The following is a 25,224-nucleotide window of genomic DNA, read 5'->3' as shown; positions in this document are numbered from 1 at the left end:
TTTAAAAACAGTACCCTATTCATGGTTGTTTTCCATGTGATCTCTCCTTTTGAAATATCTTAAGATTCCTGTTGGATTCTTGGCTCAGCTGTGACCTGCCTAGGTGGCCTGTCTAATTAGAGCCAGGGCAGGAAGTCAAGGGCATCTCAGCTAAGGCCAGCTTTTCCCCACTCTGTTTTGCCATATTGTATATGAAGTTTCTTATGTATTTGTTGTGCCCTTTCATTTAGGTTGTATTTAATAAGCATCTGCTGTTTTACATAATTCAGTGGTCTTTGGAACTCAAGGAATAAACAATCTAAAGAAAACAATGCTAGAATTTTAGAGGTAGATGTAATCTTAGAGTGCATTTAGTTAGTTATGAGTTTTGTTTTTTAATCTGTTGAGAACTCATTACACCACGGATCATACATGTTTAAATTAGGGTAACATTTCAATAACAGGAAACTTTTATCCACAGGTCTTTAAATTTAGGAATTTTCTTGAAAAATTTGGCGACATTGGGCCTATAAGTCCTACATAGGACTCGTTTAGAGCAGAGTAGCTACTGTCCCATGACCCCGGGCATCCATGCATGGGTGTTCTGTGCACAGTACAGCTTGCTCTTCTCAGGGCCTGCTTTACCTATTTGCATCTCCTGTCTGGCCCTGGTAGACAGTTGAGATAGTTGCCCAAACTTAAGACAGCCAGATTGTGCCATGTTAGATATTTAGTGAATCTAACAGTCCAGAATAATGGTCCTTGACCCTAGTCTTACTAGTCTGAAAGTATATATGGTAATAAAGGGCTCTGGCACAGTCATGAGCAGTCTTCTCTGTGACTCTGTTGTGGGTATGCTTTGTTTTAAAGTCCTGCTGTGTCTCATCCTGAGTGATTGGATATCTGTCCAGGTGCTTGAAAAACCAGGGGTGAAAATGGCAGATATACAGCCAGATGCAGTTTTGGAGAGGGATGAGGTGGTTGAAGTCATAGGTTACTTGCATATAATATTGATAATAAAAGACAGTAAAAATTTACTTACATAGAACAGATAGAACTGTGATATTTCCATTCAGATAGCTGATGTCATATTTTTTAATAGTGTATCAAATTCCAACATCAACAATTTTTTTTCTGCAAAGGTGAGAATGTATTGGAATATCCAGTTCCTTCCCCTTTGCCCACCCATCCCATTCCTCAACCTGGACACTGAATTTAATGTTTAGAAATATAAAAGAAATGTGTGCCCTAAGAGATTAGTTTTGATGCATTGCCATTACTACTCCTGACGTAGTGCTGGCACCAGGGTGACCTCAGGTGCCTAAGCCAGGGTTTCACTCACTCACCTGCAGACTTGTCAGCCTTGTAACAAGTGGCCATTCTGGAGCATCTCTTGGGATCCAGTCTCCAGTTGTTAATTTCTTGTGCAGCTTTCTAAGTACAAGGCTTACTGCATAATGGCACTGTTCATCTCTTTGGCTTAATACAGTGGTGTAATTCTCATCTCTGAACTATTGCAAAGGTATACTTAATACCTTTGTTATTAATCTGTATAAAGTCTTTTCTAACTGGACCTAGTTTAATAGGGGTGTATGTCTGCTTGCAATTAAAGCTCAGCTTCCTAGAATTCTTTCATTTTTATTACACTAGCAGACTACAGTTTCTCTTCTTCCATCACTGTAAAAGGAAAGTATATGTATTGTTTACAACACAAGCATCTTTTTGAGGGTGCTGCTTGTTCCATCTGGGTGGGAATCAGATCCCTGAACATTGTAAGCATACAGTAAGGTTTCATTTTTCATAACCGAGGCAGCATGATTCTGAGAGTTAGAAATGGTTGAAATTATATGTAATGTGATTTCACTTTGTCGACATATTCCTCATGTTAAAAACAGTATAATATTGAAACTTAGAATTTGGAGTTATAAATAGAAAATCTAATGTCTGTGTTTTAAAGTCAGATATTCAGTCAAAATTATAAATATGCAATGCCTTGATTTGTTTACTTGTAAGAGTGGATGGGTTTTTTGATGTTTTATCAGGTAAACATTTTAATGATTGTATTCCTAATAGGGCAAAAAAGATGTGGCTCAAATTTTCAACAATATTCTCAGAAGACAGATTGGTACAAGAACTCCTACTGTTGAATACATCTGCACCCAACAGAATATTTTATTCATGTTATTGAAAGGGTATGTACGTTGTAATACGATTTATATTCTCAGTTGAAAAATAAAAAGGAAAGATGGTGTTGGGCAAAAACAGGATGGTAAATGTGGGAAAGCATCTCCTGTTAGTTCAATCAGCTCATTTTTCTGTAGATCTTAAACACATTACTCTCCTTAAAATTCAACTTGTGTAATATTATTCAGCCATAGAAAGAAAAGAAATCCTGCCATTTACAACAACATGGATGGATCTAGAGGCTATTATTCTCCGTGAAATAAGCCAGGTAGAGAAAGATGAATACCATATTATTTCACTTATTTGTAGAATATAAAAACAAAGCAAAATAGAAGGAACAAAACAGCAGTAGATTCTCATAGACACTGAGAAGTGACTGGTGGTTACCAAGTGGGAAGGGTTGGGGTGGTGGTGTGGGATTGGGTGGGAGAAAAAGGGACAATAATTTGCAGTCACAATAGAGTTGATCAGGGACAGTAGTATGGCAGAGAATATAGTCAGTGATACTGTAACATCTTTCTATGTTGACAGTAACCATACTAGAGGGGGTGAGGATTTAATAATGCGGGTAACTGTTGAATCACTATGTTGTGCATTTAAAACCAATGTAAGATTGTATATCAAAGATATTTCAAGAAAAAAAAAAGGTCTGGAAGGATATATATATACTAACTATTAAAAAATTTTCAACATATGAGTTAACTTGAATTTGAAAATGCCCATGGCAGTTTAAATGTCAGTGAATTATGGACTCTTAAGTTCTCAAATCATGCAGGACCAAAGAAAAAAGGTCCACTGTGGTCTCATTTCTGTTCCCTAAGACTTAAAAAGCATAATTGTATGAAGTTATATCATGTATTAAAAAGCATCTTTGGACATACATGCACTCTCTTAAGGCAGTAAAAGCTGCCTAGTAATGAAGCTTGGATGCTACATAGCTTAACTTTGTTCAGTCAACAAAGAACATGTTTATAGTGCCCTCTCCTTTTTACCCCTGTGTGTCCACTCATTCACCCACTTAATTTGATAATGTAGTGCGTCTTCCTGAAATCATCTTTGGACCAAGCAGGCCATGTATGTTTGTGTAGTCTGTCAGTTTCAAAATATAAACAAAAGCCTAAAAACTAAATGTCAAAAACAAATCCTCTTCTCCTTCATCACTGAGCCTCCCTGATTGGCAAGGTAACCTCGTGTTGTTTCACACTAGAGTCATTTGCCAGCTCTTGGTATGGTGTGCATTTGTCTGTCCCAGCATTGGTGGTATTCTGTTAACTTGGTGGACAGGCATTTTACTGGCATGCCTGTTGGCACAAATCAGCTTGCTCTGCTACCCCTCGCTTTATAGCTTGCCTTACTCTGATTCATATCTCTGTGGTTTAACACTTCCCCCAAGTTCAAACTTGTTGAGACAAAGCATGATTCAGTGTGTATGTTAGTTGCCAACATTCTATTTCCTTCTTTCTATTGCTAACTATGTTTCTTCTTCAGATGTTGCCATACAGAACTTCTGGCATTTATTTTTTGTTACATCAAAATGCACAGGTGCATGTGTAAACATCTAGAAGTAGTCGGAAATTTTGGCTTAGAGCAGCTTCCAGATGCCTTTGTATGTTTTCAAAGCCAATATTTCCTTTTCCATAGAAGGCAGTATTTGTTAAAATCTACAAATTAGTTGCCTATGTTTTCACTTTAGGTAACTAGGGGTGTGATAAGAACATCAAGAATTTTAAGATACAGTTTAAAGCCCTCAGCAGAGCTGGCCAGAGCAGAATCCTCAGCTAGGGCTGAGAGGAGGAGGAGCATGGAGAACGCAGCTGCTGTTGGTATCCCACAGATCCTGTCTCCCTCATCCTCTTTAGCCTTTACTGTGGAAAATATATGGAAAACTGGAGGGAATAGTAAACCGCTTCTTATCCGTCACCAGCTCCAACAGTTATTAACCTCCAGCCACTCTTGTGCCCCCTTTTTTCCTCTTCTCATACCATCATTTCAGTGTGCATACCTAGGATGTAAAATACATGAGGACTTTCCCTTGAATTTTCACCAAAAAGAAGTCAGTTTTCAGGTAGTTTTGAGTAGGTTCCAAGCAAGGTCCACAAACTGAATTTGGTTGATATGACTTAATTCTCTTTTAGTCTATAATAATTCTTGCCTCCTTTTTTTAAATACCATTTATTTGTTGAAGCAATTGGGTCATTTGTAGAAAAATTCTGTTTTAGATTTGCATCCCTGTGGTTTCATTTAACATGTTCCTTTACCCTCTGTGGTTTTAAATTGGTGATAAGGTCATTATGAACTCAAGTTTTGGTTTGTTTGTTTGTTTTTTAAGTATATCTGATGTTTCAACTGTTATAGTCATTATGTCCAAGTTGCCCCATCTTAGGCTGTTTGGGAGCTTCTTCAGGTTGCTCCCATGTCCTTTTGGCAAGACCCTGTTTGTGTCTGACAGATCCTTGCTTCCTGGCACTAGATGCGCTTTGTTCATTTTGTACAGATTCCTGCCTCAGACCAGGAAACAGCCATTTCAGGGAGCCCTGTGAGCTACCTTTCAAGATTTTTTGTACTTTCAGTCAGTTTAATTAATTACTTTAGGCTACTAGTAGTTGGTAAGTTCGTTCAGACTACTTTCATACAATGTGGTTATGTACTTAGGCTGTAAGTACAGTGAAGTTGGACATTGGGGGAGTAGCACCACCAGTGTTAGGGGGCATTTGAAAGTAAGGTTGTTGCTAGTGTCAGACTGCATCTGGAGGCAGTAGTTCTCTGGTGATTTAAATGTTAATGTGCTCTCTACTCTAGTGCTCACAGGTTGTACAGCCTAACTGTTTGCCTTGCACTTACTGGTTTGTGGTTAAATCATTTAAGACAAGCTCGACAGACTGCCATCAAAACCTGCTCAACTTGTTCCAAACTGTCTTACCCTCTTCTTTCTAGTCTCCTGCTTATTAAAGATTGGTGAAGATGAACTGTGATTGGCCATTTTGTGAGCAGACATTTCAGTTGCCTAAGAGCTGTCAACATTCTAGCTGCCATGCCACTAGTGATACAAAGGAATGTTTTGATGTTGTTGAGAATCTGTAATGAACCTGTGTACAACAAAAGGATACTACTACTAGATAACATTGAGTGCCGTGGGATTTCAGGGGATCGAATGTAGGTTTAGTCAATAAGACAAGGGTTGATAAAAGAGATGGTATTTAAGATGGAAGTTCCAGATGGTTTAGAATATACATAGGCACAAGGGCAGGAATGAACTTAGTGATTGGCAACTTGAGGAGATCATCAGAATGCTGAATGGGAGATGATGATGGGAGCTGAGGATGTACCAGGGCATAAAGCTGATGAGGGGAAGCCTGAACAGTAAGCCCAGAAGTTCATCTTTGATTTTAAGAAGCCATTTTAAACTCCTAAGCTAGAAATGCTGTTGGTAAATTTGTTAAGAGAGGGCTAAACAAAGATGCTAGTTAGGGGGCACTGGTATTTCTCTAGGCATGAGTTAATGCAGCTGTGGGATGGGTAAAAGGAAATGAAACTAAGATAATTCAAAGAAACATTACAAGGGACTGATGGTGCTGCAGATGAGAAGATGGGAACAGGCAGAGGGGCAGGGTTAGGACTGTGCTAATATAATACCTACAAACAACATATAATTACTTTATGTTAAAAACATTTAAGATTCAATCCTTCAGTCATACAGAGTAGCCAAATTTTAAGTACTCACTAGCCACATGTGGCTGGCTAGTAGCTACTCCAATGGACAGAACAGATAAAAAAGAGCCTTTCTGTTTCTAAAGAAAGTTCTGTTAGACCTCTTTGAGACCTGGGTATCTGAAACCCAGTAGTCATATCATATTACAGAATTGAAGGCACAGGGGTGGAGGGCTATTTCATGGAAGGAGATGAGATTTGATTTTAGACCTGTACAGCTTCTGGTAGACATTTAACCAAAGTTGTCCAGAGGCAACAGAAAATGCCTAATCATAGTTCCAGAGTAGACCTGGACGGGGGAGATTCAGGAGCCATGAGGTCGTACAGGGGTGCACCAGCAGCCTGGAGACAACACAAGACAGGCCTCAGCAGGGCAAGAAATAGGAACAGATGGGGAGAACGGGGAACTGGGAGATTTTTTTTTCCTAAAATTTTTTAAAAAGAGATGCAGAGCTCGGCACTGAGAGGACACAAAAGAGTAGAATTTATGTTAATAAGGAAAGACCATTTGTTTTAGCCAAGAAGAGATCTTTGCTTGGGGTGCGTTGGGAATTGGCATTTGATTGCAGGAACCTAGAGGGAGACTGAGTGTTGGGAAAGACCTAACACCAGTGCATGCAGCATAAGAGGAAGTGGAGAGGAGTGCAGTGCTTCTGAGTAAAACGGCAGAGTGCAGTCCTAGAGGCTTGGTGCACATCGCAAGGATAGAGGCTGCTGGGCTGACAGGGAAACAGGCTTTCATTTGATCACAGGGAAGGAAGAGTCAGATTACGCCGAGATGGGGGCGGAGGAAAGCTGTGTGCCCAGAACTGAGGGTGCAGTCCATCTCCTGTGCTCGCCGCAGGGGTCCCTCCTGGAGCGCTCTGTGACAAGGCACTTGTACTGTCCTTGGAACCAGGCTTTCAACTTCATAGGAGTCGTGTGTTGCCGAGAATCCTGAAAGTACTGTTTTGAGTGTAGAATTGAAGCAACAAAGTATAAATGCTGTATACTTAGTAGACCTATTTAGATACTATAAATTTGGAAAACTTTCATACTACTCAGTTTTGGTTTTTCTGAAGTGTTGAGAATGCCACATGTAAAAGTAACCCCTCTTTAGAGGTGTGACCTATTCTCTTTAAAATTTTTTAGCATAAATAATGACTTTTATTCATAAGATCACTGTTGTGGCTGTAATTTTTCTTTGCGTTCAAGCAGTCATCACCAATTAATGTATATATGTGCCCTGTAGAGTAAATTCACCTGGGTATACGTTCTACTCTGGTCACTTAGGAAACACCTGAAACTTCCTGTTCTAAAATTGAACTCTTCAGTGTTGGAGCTGTTGCAATCATGTTTGGTTTTTGTTTTTTCTTTTTGCAGATATGAATCTCCAGAAATAGCTCTAAATTGTGGAATAATGTTAAGAGAATGCATCAGACATGAACCACTTGCAAAAATCATTTTGTGGTCAGAACAGTTTTATGATTTCTTCAGATATGTCGAAATGTCAACATTTGACATAGCTTCAGATGCATTTGCCACATTCAAGGTAACATAAAAACTGTAGATTTCTGAATATACTTGCAAGTCAGATTAAACAGTTGTACTGTTTTTCCTTAACTCTGTCTACCCTCTAAAACTATACATGGCTGCCCTCTAGTGGGAATAAGGAAGATATATTTTATATGTGTGTGTGCAATTTAGCAGTATAGTCACCGTTTAAAAAGGGTGGAAGAGTTAGATTGTAAAATCTGCCTAGGTTCTGTATGGTCAAAGTAGACTTTTCTGTTAGATTACCTATTAAGTGTGGTATATATATATACAAAGTACATCTAACAGCCAGGTTTTCCACCTGTGTTGGGCTGCACTATAGCAGCTTCTTTGGTTAAGCACCAGATGCAGTAGTTGACTTCTATTCAGGACCACGTTCATTTGGAATATTCACATCTTTAAATACTAGAACCACATCCAGGGCAGAGATTTCCCCATTGTGGGCAGGCCCAAGGGAGCAGTATCCTTAGACTCCCAACTGATGCTCATGCCAGCACATGTTTATTAAATGCCAGGAGGCTGGGGTGTGCTGGCAGAATCACCTGCACTATTCAAATTACTGCCTATCCTCCCAGTCTACTTTATCTCCCTATTGTATATATTTGCATAGATCAGATACATACATGATATGCTATCACTGTACAACATACACATTTTTGTTTTGAATTGCAAAGTTCTCTGCTGTTTAGGGTGTATCAGTAAAGCAGTCATCGTTACTGGTGTTTTTCACAATGAGAGCAAGCCTCTATGTTATATTCCTGTGCGTAAAATGTCTGGCCTCGTAAGTGAATATTTACAACTATGATTTTAATATCTGAATTTACAGTGTACTAACCTGCAGACTATTGTGCTCAGACACTTACAGTGAGAAGTAGCCCCTTTTCTTGTGAGGGTTCAGTTTTATGATTGTAAAGAGCCCCCGAGATAATGAACACACACCTTGGTCTCTGGGTAATACATGTCCCTCAGAATGAATGAACACCTTTCACATGGGATGAAAGCCTGGGGACCTGGCCATTAAGGTTTCACACTGAGTGAGAATAAGGTAATAGTGTGAGAGGTGCCTAGGATTGATTTTCCTGAAACCATAAAGAGGATGTTAGAAGCCTTAGGTAAGACCTCAGAAGGTTAGTATACAAAGCAAAATGAGATAAATTTGAGATGATACTGTAGATGGTAAATATAATGTCTCGGGTAGCACCACACTGTGGGTTAGAACCATGATTGGGGTCTGTTGATGGAAGGAAATGCTCCATTCAAAAGCAGCAGACCTCTTATGAAGGGAGGTGTGATAGTGCCATGTGTCAAGAAGAGATACTCCTATGTGGAAAGAAGTCTATGAGCTGGGGAGCAGGGCAGTACGGGCACAGGAGAGGGCCAGCAGCAGTAGGGCAGAGTGCACGGGAGCTAGGATTCTAAGGATGAGCTGTAGAAGAGAGAGCATGGATAAGCTGGCTTAGATACGGTATCTCAGCTGGTCCTGACTACACAGAAAGGGGAGAGCTAATTACAGAGGCCTGTAAACAGAGAACTGCGGCAGAAATGAAATGAAGTAGAGCTCAAACCAGCACGGTGTATGGGAGAGAGGCCCAGACCTGTCAGACGGAAGCTACCACAGCTCTCCCTAGAAGCCTCTGGCCATGGCAAGAAGAAAGGCGGGCAGAGAGAATCTCCTAGCTTCATGCCAAGGTGCTGGTGAGGGCAGAAGGCGGACGACTGCTCTCCTGGTTTGCTGGTGTCCTCTTTGGAGGGAATATATTTATAATAGAAAAGGAGAAGAGGCCCAAGGGTCATGCTCTCCTTTGAGAATGTGACCACAGCTACTGCCCCAGAAGAGCACTCTGCACACGAAAACTTGCCAACAAGTACTGCTCATCCATAAGCCAGATTTAAAGACGCTGAACAGGGACTGTCTCAAAGGAAATTAACATTGCCTGATTGACAGCTGGAATGAATGGGCGCTTGGAGAGAAAGTCAGGGGCCAGAAACTTCTTTATGACTTTTTTGGCAGGGCAGGGCAGGAATTCAGGAGATGGAGAGGGGGATCAGAAGGCCAAAAATTTATTTCCAATTTTCCAGAGTTAAAGAAAGTAGATTCCCCAGAGAAGCTGGTGGAACTTGGAGCTTGATGTTATACCTGTGTGAGGTTCTAGAAAGTATTTCATAAGAGATGATTTCTGAGCATTTGGAAAGGAAACCATGTACCCAGAGCCAGCATGGATTCACTAAGAGTAAGTTCGGTCATACTAATCTCATAGATGCTAGTAGATCAGGGGCTAAGGGCATGGCTGCCTGGGTTCAGTTCCCAGCTCTGCTGCTGATTTAACCTCAGTCTCTTCATCTGTTAAAATGGAGGTAATACCTACATGTCAGAGTTATTGTGCTGTACGCAATATGTGTGCAGTAAACAGTAGCTGTAAAAAAAGCCATATTCCTTTACAACAATGAGGATTTATACTAGATGTTGAATAATTGGACAGATCTATTTTCATGGAAACAATGGAAAGATAGGAACTAGATGGAGTTTCACTGTACTGATTCACAACTAATTGAATGCTGTGTCCAAAAGGTGCTAGAAAATGGATTTCCATCACCCTGGCAAGAAATTGCTAGTGGATTTCCACTGGGCCTTGTCTCCACTCAGCCCAGTTGAACGTTTTTATTAATGACATAGATAATGGCTGACAGGGCATACTTACCAAATGTGTAGATGACAGCTGCGAAGGGAGAGAACAGACGACAGCGATCCTAAAACAAGGCTTCCCAGAGATCTGGAGAAGCCAGAGCACAACAGGCTGAAATTTGATTACAGGCAATGGAGGCCTTCCACTTGAGGACCCAACTCCCTTGAATATGGGACGTTGAAATAAGGCATCATGATAAGAAATCCTAAATGTAATAATTACTGAGTATAATAATTACTGAAGTGTAGGTAACTTGATGTCATCCTCAACCCTGTGAAGGAAGTACTGTTGCCTCCTTTATGGAAAAGGAAAGAGAAGCCTAGAAAGTTGGGTAAAGTCAGACAAATGGGGGAAGTCCAAGTTTGAACCCAGGCAGTCTGACTACAGAGCCCATTCTGAGCAAACAAAATCCCGAGTGTGTCCAGTAAAATAACAGTATGATGGTGCTGCCCCAAAGCCACACGTGCCCACGTGGTGTGTGACCTAAGGAGCTGCTGGTGGTCTCACCCCACTGTAAGCTTGTGAGGTAACCACACATAAATGTGTTCCATTCCAGGCGCTACACTAAGAGGCACATAGACACGTAGATGACTTTCAGAAGACAGTAGATGGTGAGGGGGACTCAGAACCTGTCATTCGAGGAGTGGTTAAAGGAACTGGACGTATTTAGCCTGCAGAAGAGAAGACTCGGTAGGGACTTGCCGTGAGAGTACTACTTGTGTTGGAAGCGGGGTCTATGGATTAAACCTGTTTCTGTCGGCTCTGACAGTTTCTGGAAAGAACCTGGGGATAGGTTTTGACTCTAGCACAGGAAGAACTTCTAACTCTAAGAGCTCCAAAGGTGAACCACACAGTAGGAAGAATTGAGTCTCTTGTCCTTGGACATGATCAAGCAGGAAGTTGGGCCAGTGACTTGCCAAGGCCCTGTGAAAAGAAACCCTTGGTCAGCAGCGTTCCTTCAGAGAGTCCAGGGCTGTCTTGTCACATGATGTTTGGAGCCCCCAACTCATGTACTTTTCAGAATCTTTTTTTAATACATCCCACCCTAAAAGTTGGCTGCTCAATCTGCTGGACTTGGGAGATGATACCTGACCTTTCTCCAAGTCAACAGCACGGCCTTGGAAATACTGGAATCTAGACAGGTGGGAAATCAAAAGTCCCGTTCTTCCTCCCTGCTGCTGGCTGACCCAGCTATTCTCTGGCGTGGGACCACATGTGTCCCGCACACGTCACAGGTCACTGACCAGGTGTGACCAGATCCTGACGGGGTGACCTCTTTTCATCCTCTGTCCTGTTGGTTTCGTCCCTCACCCCAGTTTGAGCTCTCTAAAGCTCCTAGCTCTAGTCCCTTAGGTAAGGTTTCTTTTCATCTGGTAGATAGAGGCTCTGCCCAAGTCCCACCTCCTCTCTTCCCAGCCTTTTCCCCCGAGCTGGCTCTCAGTAATTGCTCCTTTCCAACTCATCGACTGATGGTTGACTGTTCCTCCAGGCCCTGGCATGGCCCTTCTTAATGAAGGCCTTTCCTCCTGTCGTGCAGTGGGGACATGCAAAGGCCCACTCTGCCTTTAGCTGTCTCAAGACGTTCCTCTTAATTTCTCTTCCCCCAAGGCCATTGAGACTTGACTCCTAGATTGGCAGTGGTTTCCCAGGTTCCTTGGTCTCTTCAACAAGATAACAAATATAATCTCCCCTAGATGGGGAGAGGTTGGAGGCTTCCCCTTTTACTATGAGCCTCCTGCTTCTAATTCAGATCTATTCGTCAGTCACCTTACTGAAATTTTAAGTAGAAATCTGTTTAGCACCTTTGCTTTTAAAAGCACTACTTTCTACCTGACTGCTTCTGAGACTTCAGCCCCAGTTGAGAGCCCCTCCCTTGGTGTTCTCTTCCGTCAGATTGTTACAGAGCAGTGAGCACTGGGTCCTTGAGCTGTACTTGCTCACAGCAGCCACCAGAATGATTTAGCCACAAAAAAGTGGAAGTGACACTCAATCTCACATGGATCCTGACACAAAAACACCTAATTTGCTGACTCATTTGTCCATTCTGCAAGTCTCTGGGTACTCTTCCTGTGTCAGGCACTGTTCTTCAGATTCTGGGGTTCAGGAGTGAACTGTGTGGACAAACCCCTGCTTTGAGGCACCTACACAGGGAGCCCACTGTAAACAGACCACAGCAGCCGTTAAAAGGCAGGCAGGAACTTTAAGAAACATGCTTAATAGAATCCCTTGAGGTTCCCATGTCCCCTCTCCCTGACATGTGGCCCCATGGGTCAGTACAGCTCACTCAGGGCCTGTGGACTCTCCTACCTCTGCCCTCTTCTCTTTCCCCATATGGGGAAGGCCAACCACATTTCCTTCCAGATTCTTGAAGGTACTCACAATAAACCTCCAAATTTTCTAATTCTGCTTGTTTAATCCCCAAGGGGGATTTGGAAAAAAATGGATAGGTCTTTCCTGGGTATACCATACATACCCTATCCAGCAGTTTGAACACCTGTAAATCTTTGGGGTGGAGTTGGAAGCCTTCTTGAAAGCATACTTTGAAGGTTGCTTAATGTGGTGTTTTCCCCACACATGTTCGTTGATACAGTTGGTTCATTCATTTATTTGTTAAATATTAAGCTCTTACTATGTGCTAGGCACTGCATGGGTGCTGGGGATTCAAAGATTAGTAAAAACAGACATGACCCTTACATTTATAGAATTCATATAGGACTCATGAGAGACCTTAGTCAGATGATCTCACAGATGAAAAGTCATAGCTGTGACCATGCTTTGGTGCTGGTGACCAGTTGGGGAGGGTTCCCTGGGGCAGGGATGTTTGAGTCAAGGCCCACAGGTAGCAGCGGGTGGCTGGGCTGAGGGCAAAGCCTGTATGCAGAAGGCCTTTGGGGCAGAACGTTCATGAACTAGGCAACAAAACCTCCCTTTTGCCAACAAAAGCAGGATCTCTTGAGACCTGGTGGATCCCGTGAATGACTCAGAGCTGTAGCACTTCCCACATTTGTTCAACTTGGGAACATTTTGTAGAGCTTTTCACAGGACCAGTATTACACTTGGACATACTTCAGAAAGCACTAGTTAATTGTGACCTGAGTTAACTCAAATACGTACAGCAAAGAAAACAAGTTAAGGAAAGTTGGTTCAAAGGAAGGGGACTATTGGCACTAACCTCTCCAGTAGGCTTCTCTGAAGGAATTTTACCATTAATTCACCAAATACTGACTGGCCGTGTCTGCTCACATGTTCCCATTCTCATTCCTCCCTGGTGAGGCCAAGGCTGGTTCATTGCTAAGCTCTTGGTCCTTAAAGGCAAGCGCCCCATCTGTTTGTCTTTGCAGCTCCAGCACCTGCAACTTTACCTGGCACATAGTAGTTATTTTCTGAATGAATGATCCTTGAGGTATTTCTAGGGAAAGCCATGGGATGAGGCATAAGCTCTATTTCATAGTAATGCAGAATTGGACTCTAGGTTATGCTAATTCTGGATTCTGCATTTTTGCAGCATTAGTCTGCTTACTTAGGAGTTAATGTAAACATTATGTTGGGGTTTTAAACAACATTTTACCTCTGCACTGTATATGAACTGGATGGATGTAACTGAATTTAGGAGGAAGAAAATAGAGGCTTCAGTACTTTTCTACTAAAAGAAATTCCTCTTTTTCCACCAGGAACAGTATTCTATTTGATGTTTTACCACAGTCACTTCCTTTTTTTTCACTTCATTTCTTCATTATTTTCTTTGAATTTGTATTTCCATTGCCTTATATGTTTGTTTTTTAATTTTTCCTTCTAAGAGCTATAGACCTGTTACTAATGGTAATCATAACAATTACAGTTTCGAATTACTGTTATTTGCTCTTACATAGAATCAACATGTTCAGTGCAATTCATGCTGAAATATTTTTAAGTATAGTAATTTTTAACAGTTTTTATCAGGTATAATGGCGTGGAATGTTATAGGATTCTCCTAAAAGAACTTGAATGCCTAACAACTGTAAAAAATTATATTTTCTTTTTCTAGGATTTACTTACAAGACATAAACTGCTCAGTGCAGAATTTTTGGAGCAGCATTATGATAAAGTAAGTATATGAAATACTCTTTTCAAATAACAAATGACAAATTTTATTACTGGAAATGAAAGATTTAAGTAAATTTTGTGCCAGAAAGTTATTTTGCAGATACAGTGTTTTTAAATGGTGCTATGATCATGTCTACTGAAACGAGGTACAGAGTATATTCCTTGGTCAGAAGCAGAATTTTTTTTTTGATGACACACTGCCCTTTGCATCGTTCTTGCTTTAGATGAGGAAAGTAAAGCACTCTGCTGCTGAAATAAACTAGTTAAGATAAAAGAGAAATTATTATCTGACTTCCTCATTTTCTCTTCCTGTCCATCAGCTGCTCACATTCCCTACGTACAAATGAGGGAAAGGCGGGCAGCAGTTGGCTGGCAGGCTGAGGAGAGTGCTAGCCGGGAGGAGTCAGGACCCGGTTCTGCCCCTGCCCTGCCGCTGACCTTGTGGCCGTGACCCTCAGGCGCTCTGAAGCTAGTCCTTACTTGTGAAATGAGGACCTTGGGCTAGCCCAGGGTGGGCCCTTGCAGCTTGAGTCAGTGCCAGACTGCCTGGTCCTAGAACCCCTCACAGAGGTCTGTAAACAATTCCGAGTCCTCCCAGGACCTAACTGCCCTTGATCCTCACAGCAGCCCACAGGCCCGAGTATCGGATGTGCTCTTCCAGCGCGTGCCAGCTCTGCTGTCCACGGCACCCATAAGCACATCCTCGTGCCTTGGCTTTAATTTTCATGGTGTCCGAAATCCAGTGGCTGGGTGCCCTCAGGGAGGTGATGGAGACAGTGATCCATGTAAATTCACCCTCCGCCCCCGAGACTTGGCTCAGGCTGTCACTCTTGCACTAGTCATTTGAGGTTTTGAAATCCTGGGTGTTACTAATTCTCCATTGTTCACTTTGCTGTTCAACTAAATTATAAGATTCTTGGAGGAAGAATATATGTTTCCTAATTCTTTTTGTGTTCCTTTTTCCCAGTCTTCCTCTGCCACTCCCGGTAACATCATAACACATGCTGAATACAAAGTCCCTCATAAATAGCCTCTTAAGTGGCTTGAACATTGCAGGTCACTTAACTTTGGATTTGGATGTGGGTGTGTTTTCTTTTTGTGTGTTTGTTGTTTTAAAGTGGCAGCACAGCCATTTCATCAGTGCCTTTTTAGAGTAAGAAGTCTGGGCTTTGGCGCCAGGCCACCTGGAGTGTGGCTTCAAGCCCCAGCCCCACCATCAGTTTGAACAGCTGCCTTCATTCCCCCCCATGTGCCTTTAGGATTGTTAGCCCTAAAACAAAGTCGTAACCACACCTTCACAATTGTTGCCAGTCGTGAGGATTAAATAAGACTGTGGGCCGGGTGCCTGACAGGGGCCTGGAATACAGTAGGCATTTAATAAACATTAGCTATGTTACTTTTATCACCACATGGTCCCAAAGATGTTTTTAATTTAACAAAGCAGTATCTTAATTTAAAACCTACCAAAGATACAAGCTAATTTTTGAAAAATTTACTACAGGCAGTGACATCACTTTAATTTTGCAATAAAATATTTTCCTTCATGTAATTAATGGATGATTTTGGCTAACAGGACTTCAGAAAAATTTATGTGAAGCAACTAACAAATATATATACAGTGCGGTCAGATCTGAGAAGGGGACAAGGGGGGATATACAGGTAATTTAAATTAAGCCAGGGTTGAGTTTTACACAGAAATACATACAGCTTTCTAATAAAGCATACAGGGAAACAAAATCGAGAGATCACAATATCTGAAAAGCAAAACATGCTGTTGCTCAAAAGAAACAGCTTTTTCAAACACTGGAACCTGTAACAGATTCTTCCTCATGGCATTATTAAAGGAGAATTAAACTTCAGTGTCATGTAGTGGATGCAGTCCGCAGGGTGACTGCAGTAAGTCTGTCCTCGGCCCATGCTCCTGACGCACGGATAGAGCCTGACATGCCTAGGGGAGCACAAGGACTACAGATCCAACCTTCTCAGGCGGTTCTCATGAGAACAGTTTCTTGCACCCAAGCTCATCCTAAGAATTATGCAGTTAGAAAATCTTGACTTGCCTTTTCTGTCAGTAACTCAAGCTGGGCATATTCTGTGTTGTTAATAAAGGCAGATTCAGTTGTGTGGATCATCGCTTTGAGGATCATTTGAGAAGGTAGGGCTTGCCTGCATTCTAAATAGACGGCCATCCCCACCTCCGCCTAGACGTAAGCAAAAGAAGTAATGCATAGGCAGTTCTGGGTTAGCTCCAAACCAAGGGCCAGATGGTGGGTCCTGGAGGTTTCGTGGCCACACAGTCTCGGTCAGCTGTCCAGTCTGCTGCAGTGCAGAGCAGCCATAAACAGTGCATAAGCGAATTCATTTACAGCACGTGAATGAGCGTAGCTGTGTTCCAACAAAACTTCGTCTGTGCAGACAGGCAGCAGGCTGGATTCGGCCCATGAGCTGTAGTTGCTGACCCTTGCTCTAAACCACAGTTGAGTGGCTAATGAGGACCCATCATAAAGCATGGGCACAAATCACAAGGCAGCACCCTCTGCCACCCGCCGCAGCCAGTGAAAACTCTCCTGAAGCACCGATGCCCAGCACAGTGGTACTCGGACTGCAAAATTTTGGAACTTTAAAAACCTATCCATAATTAAAATCAACAAATATGTCTGTCATTGTGTGTGTGTGTGTGTGTGTGTGTGTGTGTGTGTGTGTCCCCTTCATTTCTATTCCCTGCTTCCCTGCTTTAATCCAGCTTCTCCTCACCATTCCAGTGACACTGTCCTTCATAGTGACACTATCTTATAAGTCCGGTGGAGGCTTGTCAGTTCTTAAATCAGTACCATTCTGTGTTCTCCAGGTCTTCCCTCATACTGTGTCCTTTTTTCATCCCAAAGAATGTCTTTTCTCCCCATTTCTCACTAAAATCCTTCCCATTATTCCAGTTTGAGCCCAAGTCCTACCTTCTCTAGAGCATCTACCTGCTTAACAGTGCTGGATTTCTCTTCTAGTCACTTTCTCTTCTTGCTGATCCTTTGAAAGAATAGGTAACTTTTCTCTTTGTAGTTGTGCTTGGGCTAGTTAAGTTGTGAAAAATCTGGATTTTCTAATCTAACACCAAAAGACGAGAGCTGAGTCAACCCCTTGTAAACAGTGGGGGATTGTGAGTCATGTTTTGTGCACAGGGAATCTGGATGACAGGAGAGGACGAGATGCCAGCTGCCTGTAGGCCTGGCCAGAGCCGAGCCCTCTTCACGGAGGCGACAGTGGCCCCTCCTGCGGGAGGAGGCAGGCGTGGCAGCAGCTGGCTTTGGTGGCGGTAGAGGTTTATTCTCTACCAATCTTTAAAAAAATAACTCTGATACATATTTTCTTGTCTTTTAGTTCTTCAGTGAATATGAGAAGTTACTTCATTCAGAAAATTATGTGACAAAAAGACAGTCACTCAAGGTATGACGGATTATTTATTTTATGTAGTTTTATTTCTCTTCACCCTGTGTTTGAAATTTGTATTTGGGGAAAGGGAGATATGCTGGGATAATAAATGAGACCTTTGGGGACAAATGTACTTACCCATGGTCCAGGTTTTTGTGGAACAGAATGGAGCTGCACAGTGTCCATGTGGGACACCTGCCCACCTCCTTGTAAGTTAGAGATACCAACGTGCAAGATGCAAGATTTTGAAAAGGACCTTCACTTTCTCTCCTAGCAATGCAGTGTTTTAGAGTTTGAAACTTCTTTAAACCTTGGAATTACGTCAACCAGGGGAAGGCACTACAGGGGGCGCGCTCCTGGCTGCTGCCCAGTGGATTGGGCTTGCTGTGTGAAAGGAGGGGCTGCTGGGAGCCTGACATGGTGTGCCTGTGTGTGTCTAACGAGGATATGGACAGTTCCACTCGGAACTTAAATTTAAGGTGTAAAACTCTAGGGCAGGGGTTGGCAAACTACAGCTCATGGACCAGGTCCAGCTCACTGCCTGTTTTTGTAAATTAGGGTTTTTTTACAGAAGTACATACATTCATTTATGTGTTGTCTATGGCCGTTTTGGGCTACAACACCAAATTTGGATGGTTGTCCCATAGACTAAGGCCTTCAAAGTCTAAAATATTTACTATCTGGCTCTTTACAGAAAATTTGCTGACCCCTGCTTTAGAGATTTCTTATTGCAGTTAAAAAATGCCTGTCCCTCATTCGGTCAGTAAGTGGTCCTGACACAAACTGTAATTGGAATCACAAAGGAATCATAATTCTATTTACATTTTGTTGTCAGGCCCACTTAAGTCCTGCCGTGCCCAGAGCTCCTCCCGTAGGCCTCCATTACTGCTCCCGTGGCCACGGTGGGGCTTCACTCTCGAAGTCCTTCCTGTTCTGTGGAAATTGACTGCAGGACATCGGGAGCATTGTTACACTTTGTGTCCTTTGATAAAAACACTCTCTACCATGCAAATTTCCAAAAGAATCTTTTCCATCTGGCCAGTTACTTCCTCCTTTCCCCTTAAGGTTGTAACTCCTACAATCAGAGACCAGAAATAGCGTGACAGCCATGGTGTGGAAAGGGTCGCCACTGAAACGGTCTCTCACACTCCCTGCGGTTGTGGGGGCCTTGCCTCCCAGCTGTCCCATAGTCCAGTCAGGGTCCTTAACCTGAGCCTCCACCCCAGGTATGCTGGTTGCATGATCACTGGTGATCTGATTGCTGAAAAGAACCCTTTTATTTGCGGGGGTTGGTGCAGGGCTTCTGGCAGTCGTTCAGGGAATTTTTCCTTCATATATCAGTGTAATAAAGTGTAGGTTTCCTCGATCCTCCACTCAGCCAGGTGGTCCTGTGCCAGGAGCCTCTCCGTGTCCAGGGCCCGGGCGTCCTGTTCTCAGCAGTCACACGGATGTGAGTAGCTGGGTGGAGTCAGTGTCTCTCAAGGCCAAGGAGGCCAGAAAGGACCGCCTACCATAGTAGCTTCCTGGGCTAATAACTCTTCATGGGGAAATCAGTAGACTTTAGCTGAATTCTGAATTGGACTGCTTAGATAAAGAGAAAGGCTTTCAAGACCTTTCTGCAACCTCAGAATTACCAACATGAAAAGGGAGGTAAAGACTGCCATTTGGGAAACCTTAGTAATGGAGACCCCGAAGTCTTTCACCCCTTGTAACATGATAGCTTACGAATACTGAGGACCAGTGGTACTTTACAAGTGGATTTTAATTGTACTCTCCTTTCTGTAGCCACATTGGCATTTATTTATTTGTTCTTATACTTCTTATACTTACTTTACCAGCAAATTATATTCCCGGTGTAACACCTCAAATTTTTTAATTTTTATGTCCAAAGAAGTTTAAAAAATTGCCAGTCATCATTCTCCAGGTAACCAAACCATAATGAGCCCTTTTATTCTTTTTTGGGTTTCTGTGATAGAAAATGAATGGCAATAAAGCTATAAACCTTCACATACTTAACTACTGAGTCTTCGTAAAAGTAGATACTGATTGTTTCTTTCCTTGAAACCTGTGGATTTTGTGATTCAGATTGATATGAAGCCTGTCTGAGCTCTTGAGTTCTTCCTATAGATTGTTGATAAATCCTCAGTAGAATAGATTTGTTTTCCTGCACATCAGCTTATTTTTTCTTTAATGTGAGATCAGTTATCTGGAGACTTCAAGTTATCTAGCACATAGCCAGGAGCCCAGAAAGGAGCTGGCAAAGGCAGTTACATCACAGTGAGGTGGTTCATGCACCTCCTTTCCTTGGGCCTCGCTCCACATCTCCCCTTAGAGTCGGGTCGAACATGCTTTGCATGTATTCACACCTTCATCCTCATACACAGTCATGAGACATAGGTACTGTTATCCACCCATTATACACATGATGAAACTGAGGCACAGAGAAGTAAAGTAACATGCTCAAGGCTAATAGCTCACAAGGAATAGGGAGGCAGGATTCGAACACGGGTGTTCTGGTGCCAGGCACAGGCTCCCCACGGCTCTGTCTGCCCACAAGGACTGCAGCTGGGCTCCTCACCCACTTAGGTTATGCCACCTGCACATGAGCCCTTGACTAGAAGTTGGCACACTGACAGCATAACTAGGTTAATGTAAATGCATATCTAAAGAGTGGCTCTGACGGTCTCAGATTCTGGGCCAAATGTGCTTTGAATGTCCTCTTCAGAGAACAGTGTCAGACGCAGTGTAAGTTTAATCCCTAAGAGGAAAGGTGGGTGTTCCAGTGGCAGACGGGGGACCCACGACAGCTTTCAGGTCATCACTGGGTCCAGTTCATCAGTCTTTTGAGGGCCTGCTAATATTCTATGCTTAATAATAATGACTATCAAACAAATTATTTTTTAAACTTTGTTTTACTTCAAATCTCAATGTAAGCGTAATTGTTTAAATGTCTTCACAGCTTCTCGGTGAGCTACTATTAGACAGACACAACTTCACAATTATGACAAAATACATCAGTAAGCCTGAGAACCTCAAGTTAATGATGAACCTCCTACGAGACAAGAGTCGTAACATCCAGTTTGAGGCCTTTCATGTTTTTAAGGTAGGATACTAAAATCTTAAAGATTATTTTCCTCTAGAGTTGTTAGTCTCATTCCATTTACCAATTACCAAAATGCTATTGGCTTCATTTTGGTAATCTGCACAATACAGTTCAGTCAACTTTGATATTTGTGTACTACAACATAGAGACAAAAATTTGGATAAAAGTTTATTTACAAAAGAATGTCATTTATCTTTGTCAAAAAAGATAATTAATCACAAAGGGTAATCTATTTCTTAAAAGGTTTTTGTACTTAAAATTCATTCTGACTTCAGTGCCCAGAAATCATTTCTGCCCATTTTATTCTAAAATTAAGGTCTATGTTTAATACCACTACTTAGTTTCAGAGCATGAATGAATATGTCATTCTTTTTGTGCTGAAACAAGTAATTCATTTTTCCCTCAAAATTGTAAAGTAGATCTTGCAAAGCAAAGCCCTCCTGTCTGCTGTGCAGGCTCTGCCTGCATCCGGGGAAGCCCTGGATGCGGCCGCATGTGCCCTGCTCCCTGCGGCGCGGTCTGCCTGGGTCTTGTTCTTCCCGGGGACTGATGGCGCTTTCTCCCCACACAGGTGTTTGTAGCCAATCCCAACAAGACGCAGCCTATCCTAGACATCCTCCTCAAGAATCAGACCAAGCTCATAGAGTTCCTCAGCAAGTTCCAGAACGACAGGACCGAGGACGAACAGTTCAACGATGAGAAGACCTATTTAGTTAAACAGATCAGGGATTTGAAGAGACCAGCTCAGCAAGAAGCCTAATTTCCAATAAACATCTACAATATTAAATCCAAATTCAGCATTTGCTGTTAGCTATTAAGCATCAGGCACTCTTATCGATTCATGAGGAACATTACCGCTAACCTGCTGTTAAGTGAACGGTTTTCCATTTACCTTTTTTGTTTCTTAGTCCAAGTCGGAGAACGTAGCTGCTGCTTTCTTGCACACTAGAGCACACATGGACTTTCTCTTGATCTTTGTGTCATTTCAGAATTGAAAGACTCCGTTTGCTATAGGAGTTTTGAACATGGCTAGTTTCATGAGGGCAAATGTATAGATGATAGTGTGGTTTTAGGCAAGAAGAGTGCTGATATTATCAGATTAATCCTACATGTTTGCATTTATCTTTGTTAAGATCTGAGTATGGACTCTTGGTGAGATCATACCCCTTCACTAAAGGAAGATCGTGCAGAGCTTTATTTGAAATCAGAGGGGAACTGTATCCAAGATGTGAGCTTTTTGGGTGGATAAAGTTGACATGCTACTAAATTGATACTGAAACTTAGCAACTTTTCTAAAGTGTGAAGCTTCATAAGGTCATAAGGAAAATGTATATATGCTTTTCACAGCTTTCTAGAATTTTTTTGACATTTGATTTTCTTGAGACTTGTAAACCTGGAAATGTTGAAGGGTATTTGTTAATTACTTTTTGAAGGTATTTTAAAACTAGAGCTAGCAACTACACCTTGCATTTCATTTCATTGATGCTTACAGGTTTCTTTTGTATATAATTCTTAGAATGCTCATTTCTTTTAAATGACTTAATTTGTACAGCAGAGGAATGTTATTGTATTAGTATGTAACTATTACCTAATATTGAGTTTTTGCAAAAAATGAATGCTCATATGTAATTGAAATACTTCAGATCACATGAAAGTGCTGATTTAACATTTAAGTATCACAGCATTAAAAGAAAAAAGAAGTAAACCAACCCTTTGTATTTAGTTATCTAATGGGGTGCCATCAGTAGTCTGCAAGACAGACCTGCAGCTCAGTCAGCTATACTCTTCTACATAATATTGGCCTTTCTCATTGAAAATGAGTCGCGAGTTTGCCAGATCTATGAATGATACCGATTATGCTAAATTAATGCTGATTCCTTGTGTGTGTGGGAACTTCTAGAACACGTTTTCTTTCTTATAGTAAGTAATCCAGTACAATAGTTGTGAAACTGAATAATTAAAACTTCAGCACCTCTTAGGAAGAGGAATTCCTAGTCATAGGTGTCCTATGGGGAAATTTTTTTTTTTAACGTCCTGTTCCTTAATGCTGCAAATTATCAGTATTTATAAAGTAACTGATTTTGCACCACTTTTTTGTTACTGTGACCACGGCAGAGCAACTTCTAGAATAGATCTGTGTAAAGTTACTAGAATGGTATCTGTTCATCTTAGTGATACAAAGATCATGACTGGCAATTCACAAATCAGTTTGCCAGTTCAAATTCAGCGTAGCTGTAGCTGATTAAGAAATTTACATAATTATTTTTTGCGAGCCTCTTTTACTGATTGAATTATTTATCAGCCAGTAAAAAGAGACTCCCAGCTGATGTCTCAGCAGGTTTTAAGACTTCTAGGAACCCCAGTTAGGAAAATACCTCCAGAGAACATAGCTGTAGTTTATCTAATTAAAAGGGCAGTCTACATTATAATTGGTTTTCCCGAGGCTGTCTTTACCAAAATCTGAATAAAATAATTCATGTTTTTCTATTGGAAATAGGGAAAGTGATCCGTGATCCAAGCTCCTTGAAATGAAAATATCCAAGTCGTTGAGGAAGGCAGGGTGGCTGTGTGATGAAGCATCCCGGGTCTCCTGGTCTGGTGCTCGGTATCGGGGCTTAGTGTGAAAACAGCAGTCGCACCAAATGGAAGAAAGGTCTCCATGCCAGGACGTTTCTTAGACCCTGAAACAACAAAACAGCTTCCCCTTCAGGGATGCTGTTGTGGCACCAGAGCCTCCTGTGTGGAAGATGGGGGCGGGCAGCATGTCAGAGAAAACATGGAGAGTTACTGTCGCCTTGGAATCTGGAGATGGTTGACTCTTTTTGGATTTTGGTTTTTTTGTCATTTTTTTTTTTTGAAACAAAAATGTGAAAACATTCAAAGTTGGAAAGTCACACTTGAAGTTATGATTATTTAATATATACATATTACCAAAACTATTATCCTGGAAGTGGTTTCTTTTTGTGTTACAAAGGTTTAATTTTATGTCAGTTAGTTACTCCATGTGATTTTTAACCCTTTAAAAAAAAAGGTGGAGATGTATACAGTTGTTAACAATGCCATGAAAGCATTTCCTTTCTCTTGAGGAAAAGTAAATTTCTTCTCAGAATATCTGGCTGGCCCTGTAATTTAAATTAAAATAAAATTTTGAAGAAACAGTGTTGTATGTTTTTACCGATGACTCAAAGACACTTGCATTTGTGTCACTCTAAACAGCCCCAGCTGGAGACCCACCACACAGATTCTGCCACAAACTGTAACCAGAAACCGTTCATGCGCACGCCCTCTCCACGCCTTTTTTTTCCTACTCAGGCTTTTCTTTTTGATGTCAAAAATTGAATTTTAGTGTCAAGACAGCATAGTATAGGGCTCCTGCCTTTCTCAGTGAACTAGTGTTACCCCTGACTAGCATCACTTTTTAGACCCTAACAGTGGGGAAGCGAAGCCTTTCCGGTTGGTTCTGTGACCCTTTGTTAATAACCTAAGATAAGACTAAGGCACTTGGCAGGAGTATTCAGAAGTGCCCCCGGAGGGACAAGACTGTGGCAGCGCTGCATCAGTGATGCCGACAGGCCTGTCCTCCGGCTGCTGTAACCATCAGTGCCCCGTCCCCAGCCTCAATTTTTATTTCAGCCCTTGTCAGGAAACAGGACCTGCGTTCTCTGGGTGACGACATGGGACATCTGCCCAAACCACTCCGTCTGGAGAGTGTCATCCCAGGTCGTTGAGTCCCCTTGGGTGTGCTCCAGATGACAGGGTGAGGCCTTGTGACTGCCTGTTCTCTGAGAGTGAACGCAGGACTCCTGGTCAGGGGGCAGTGGGTGCACTGAGGGCTGGATTCATGCTTCCTCCCAGTCACCAATCGCCCCCACCCACAAAAAGCCACAAACTTTGAGTCTCAGGCTGCTCAGTGGTAACAGTTCTTGCCCTGCCTGCATATTCATAAGGACCAAACAAGATAACTGCAAAAGATCTTGGAGGGCTGCCATGCTCAGTTCTGGAGGTCAGAGCCACCCCAAGGTAATGAATAATCCCACCGGAGAATTCACCAAAAATGCGTTTTAGAGGAACAGAGGACAGCCGGCCCAGGGCACACTGCCCTTCAGCTACTTCCAGATTTATAAGGGTGTTTGTCCTGGCCATTTCTGTGTCCCTACCACCCCGTTCAGGGCCCAATACCCTCTCTCTGACCATGTGGTCTCCAGAAGGCGTAAGGACAAGGTTAAGACCCCACACTACAATCCCACGGTCCTCTCGTCTGGCTCCCAAAGTCCACCCCATGGAGAGACCTTCCTCAGGAGCAGTCTGAACACACCCCATTTCAGCTCTCCGCTAAGGAATGACCATCATCTTCCACCCGCCAATACTTCTTTCCTGGTCAACCTGCATTCATAACTCCACCAAGCACTTAAAACCTAAGACATAGTCATAGGGATAAAACACCTCCAAAGCCTCCCACAGGGACTGCTGCCTGCCAGCGTTCACGCTGGCTCAAAGTGATGGCGACCTTTGCACAGGGCGTATCAC

General features: G+C 42.3%; 1 protein-coding gene across 2 annotated transcripts in view; it reads left to right on the top strand.

The window, feature by feature from the left end:
* CAB39 (calcium binding protein 39) overlaps positions 1-23,855 on the top strand; it is an 84,211-nt gene extending 60,356 nt beyond the window's left edge. For both annotated transcript variants that reach the window (XM_036997831.2, XM_017680069.3), the window contains exons 4-9: positions 2,053-2,171; positions 7,234-7,402; positions 14,113-14,172; positions 17,544-17,609; positions 20,554-20,697; positions 21,269-23,855. In XM_036997831.2, coding sequence (XP_036853726.1) covers positions 2,053-2,171; positions 7,234-7,402; positions 14,113-14,172; positions 17,544-17,609; positions 20,554-20,697; positions 21,269-21,457 — 747 coding nt within the window. In that variant the 3' untranslated portion in view covers positions 21,458-23,855. The remainder of the gene's footprint in view (positions 1-2,052; positions 2,172-7,233; positions 7,403-14,112; positions 14,173-17,543; positions 17,610-20,553; positions 20,698-21,268) is intronic.
* The last annotated feature ends 1,369 nt before the right edge of the window (positions 23,856-25,224 follow it).

The sequence above is a fragment of the Manis javanica genome, chromosome 12 (genome assembly GCF_040802235.1).
Source record: "Manis javanica isolate MJ-LG chromosome 12, MJ_LKY, whole genome shotgun sequence".
In the NCBI taxonomy this organism is placed as follows: domain Eukaryota; kingdom Metazoa; phylum Chordata; class Mammalia; order Pholidota; family Manidae; genus Manis; species Manis javanica.
This window is presented reverse-complemented; position numbering and strand designations above follow the sequence as displayed.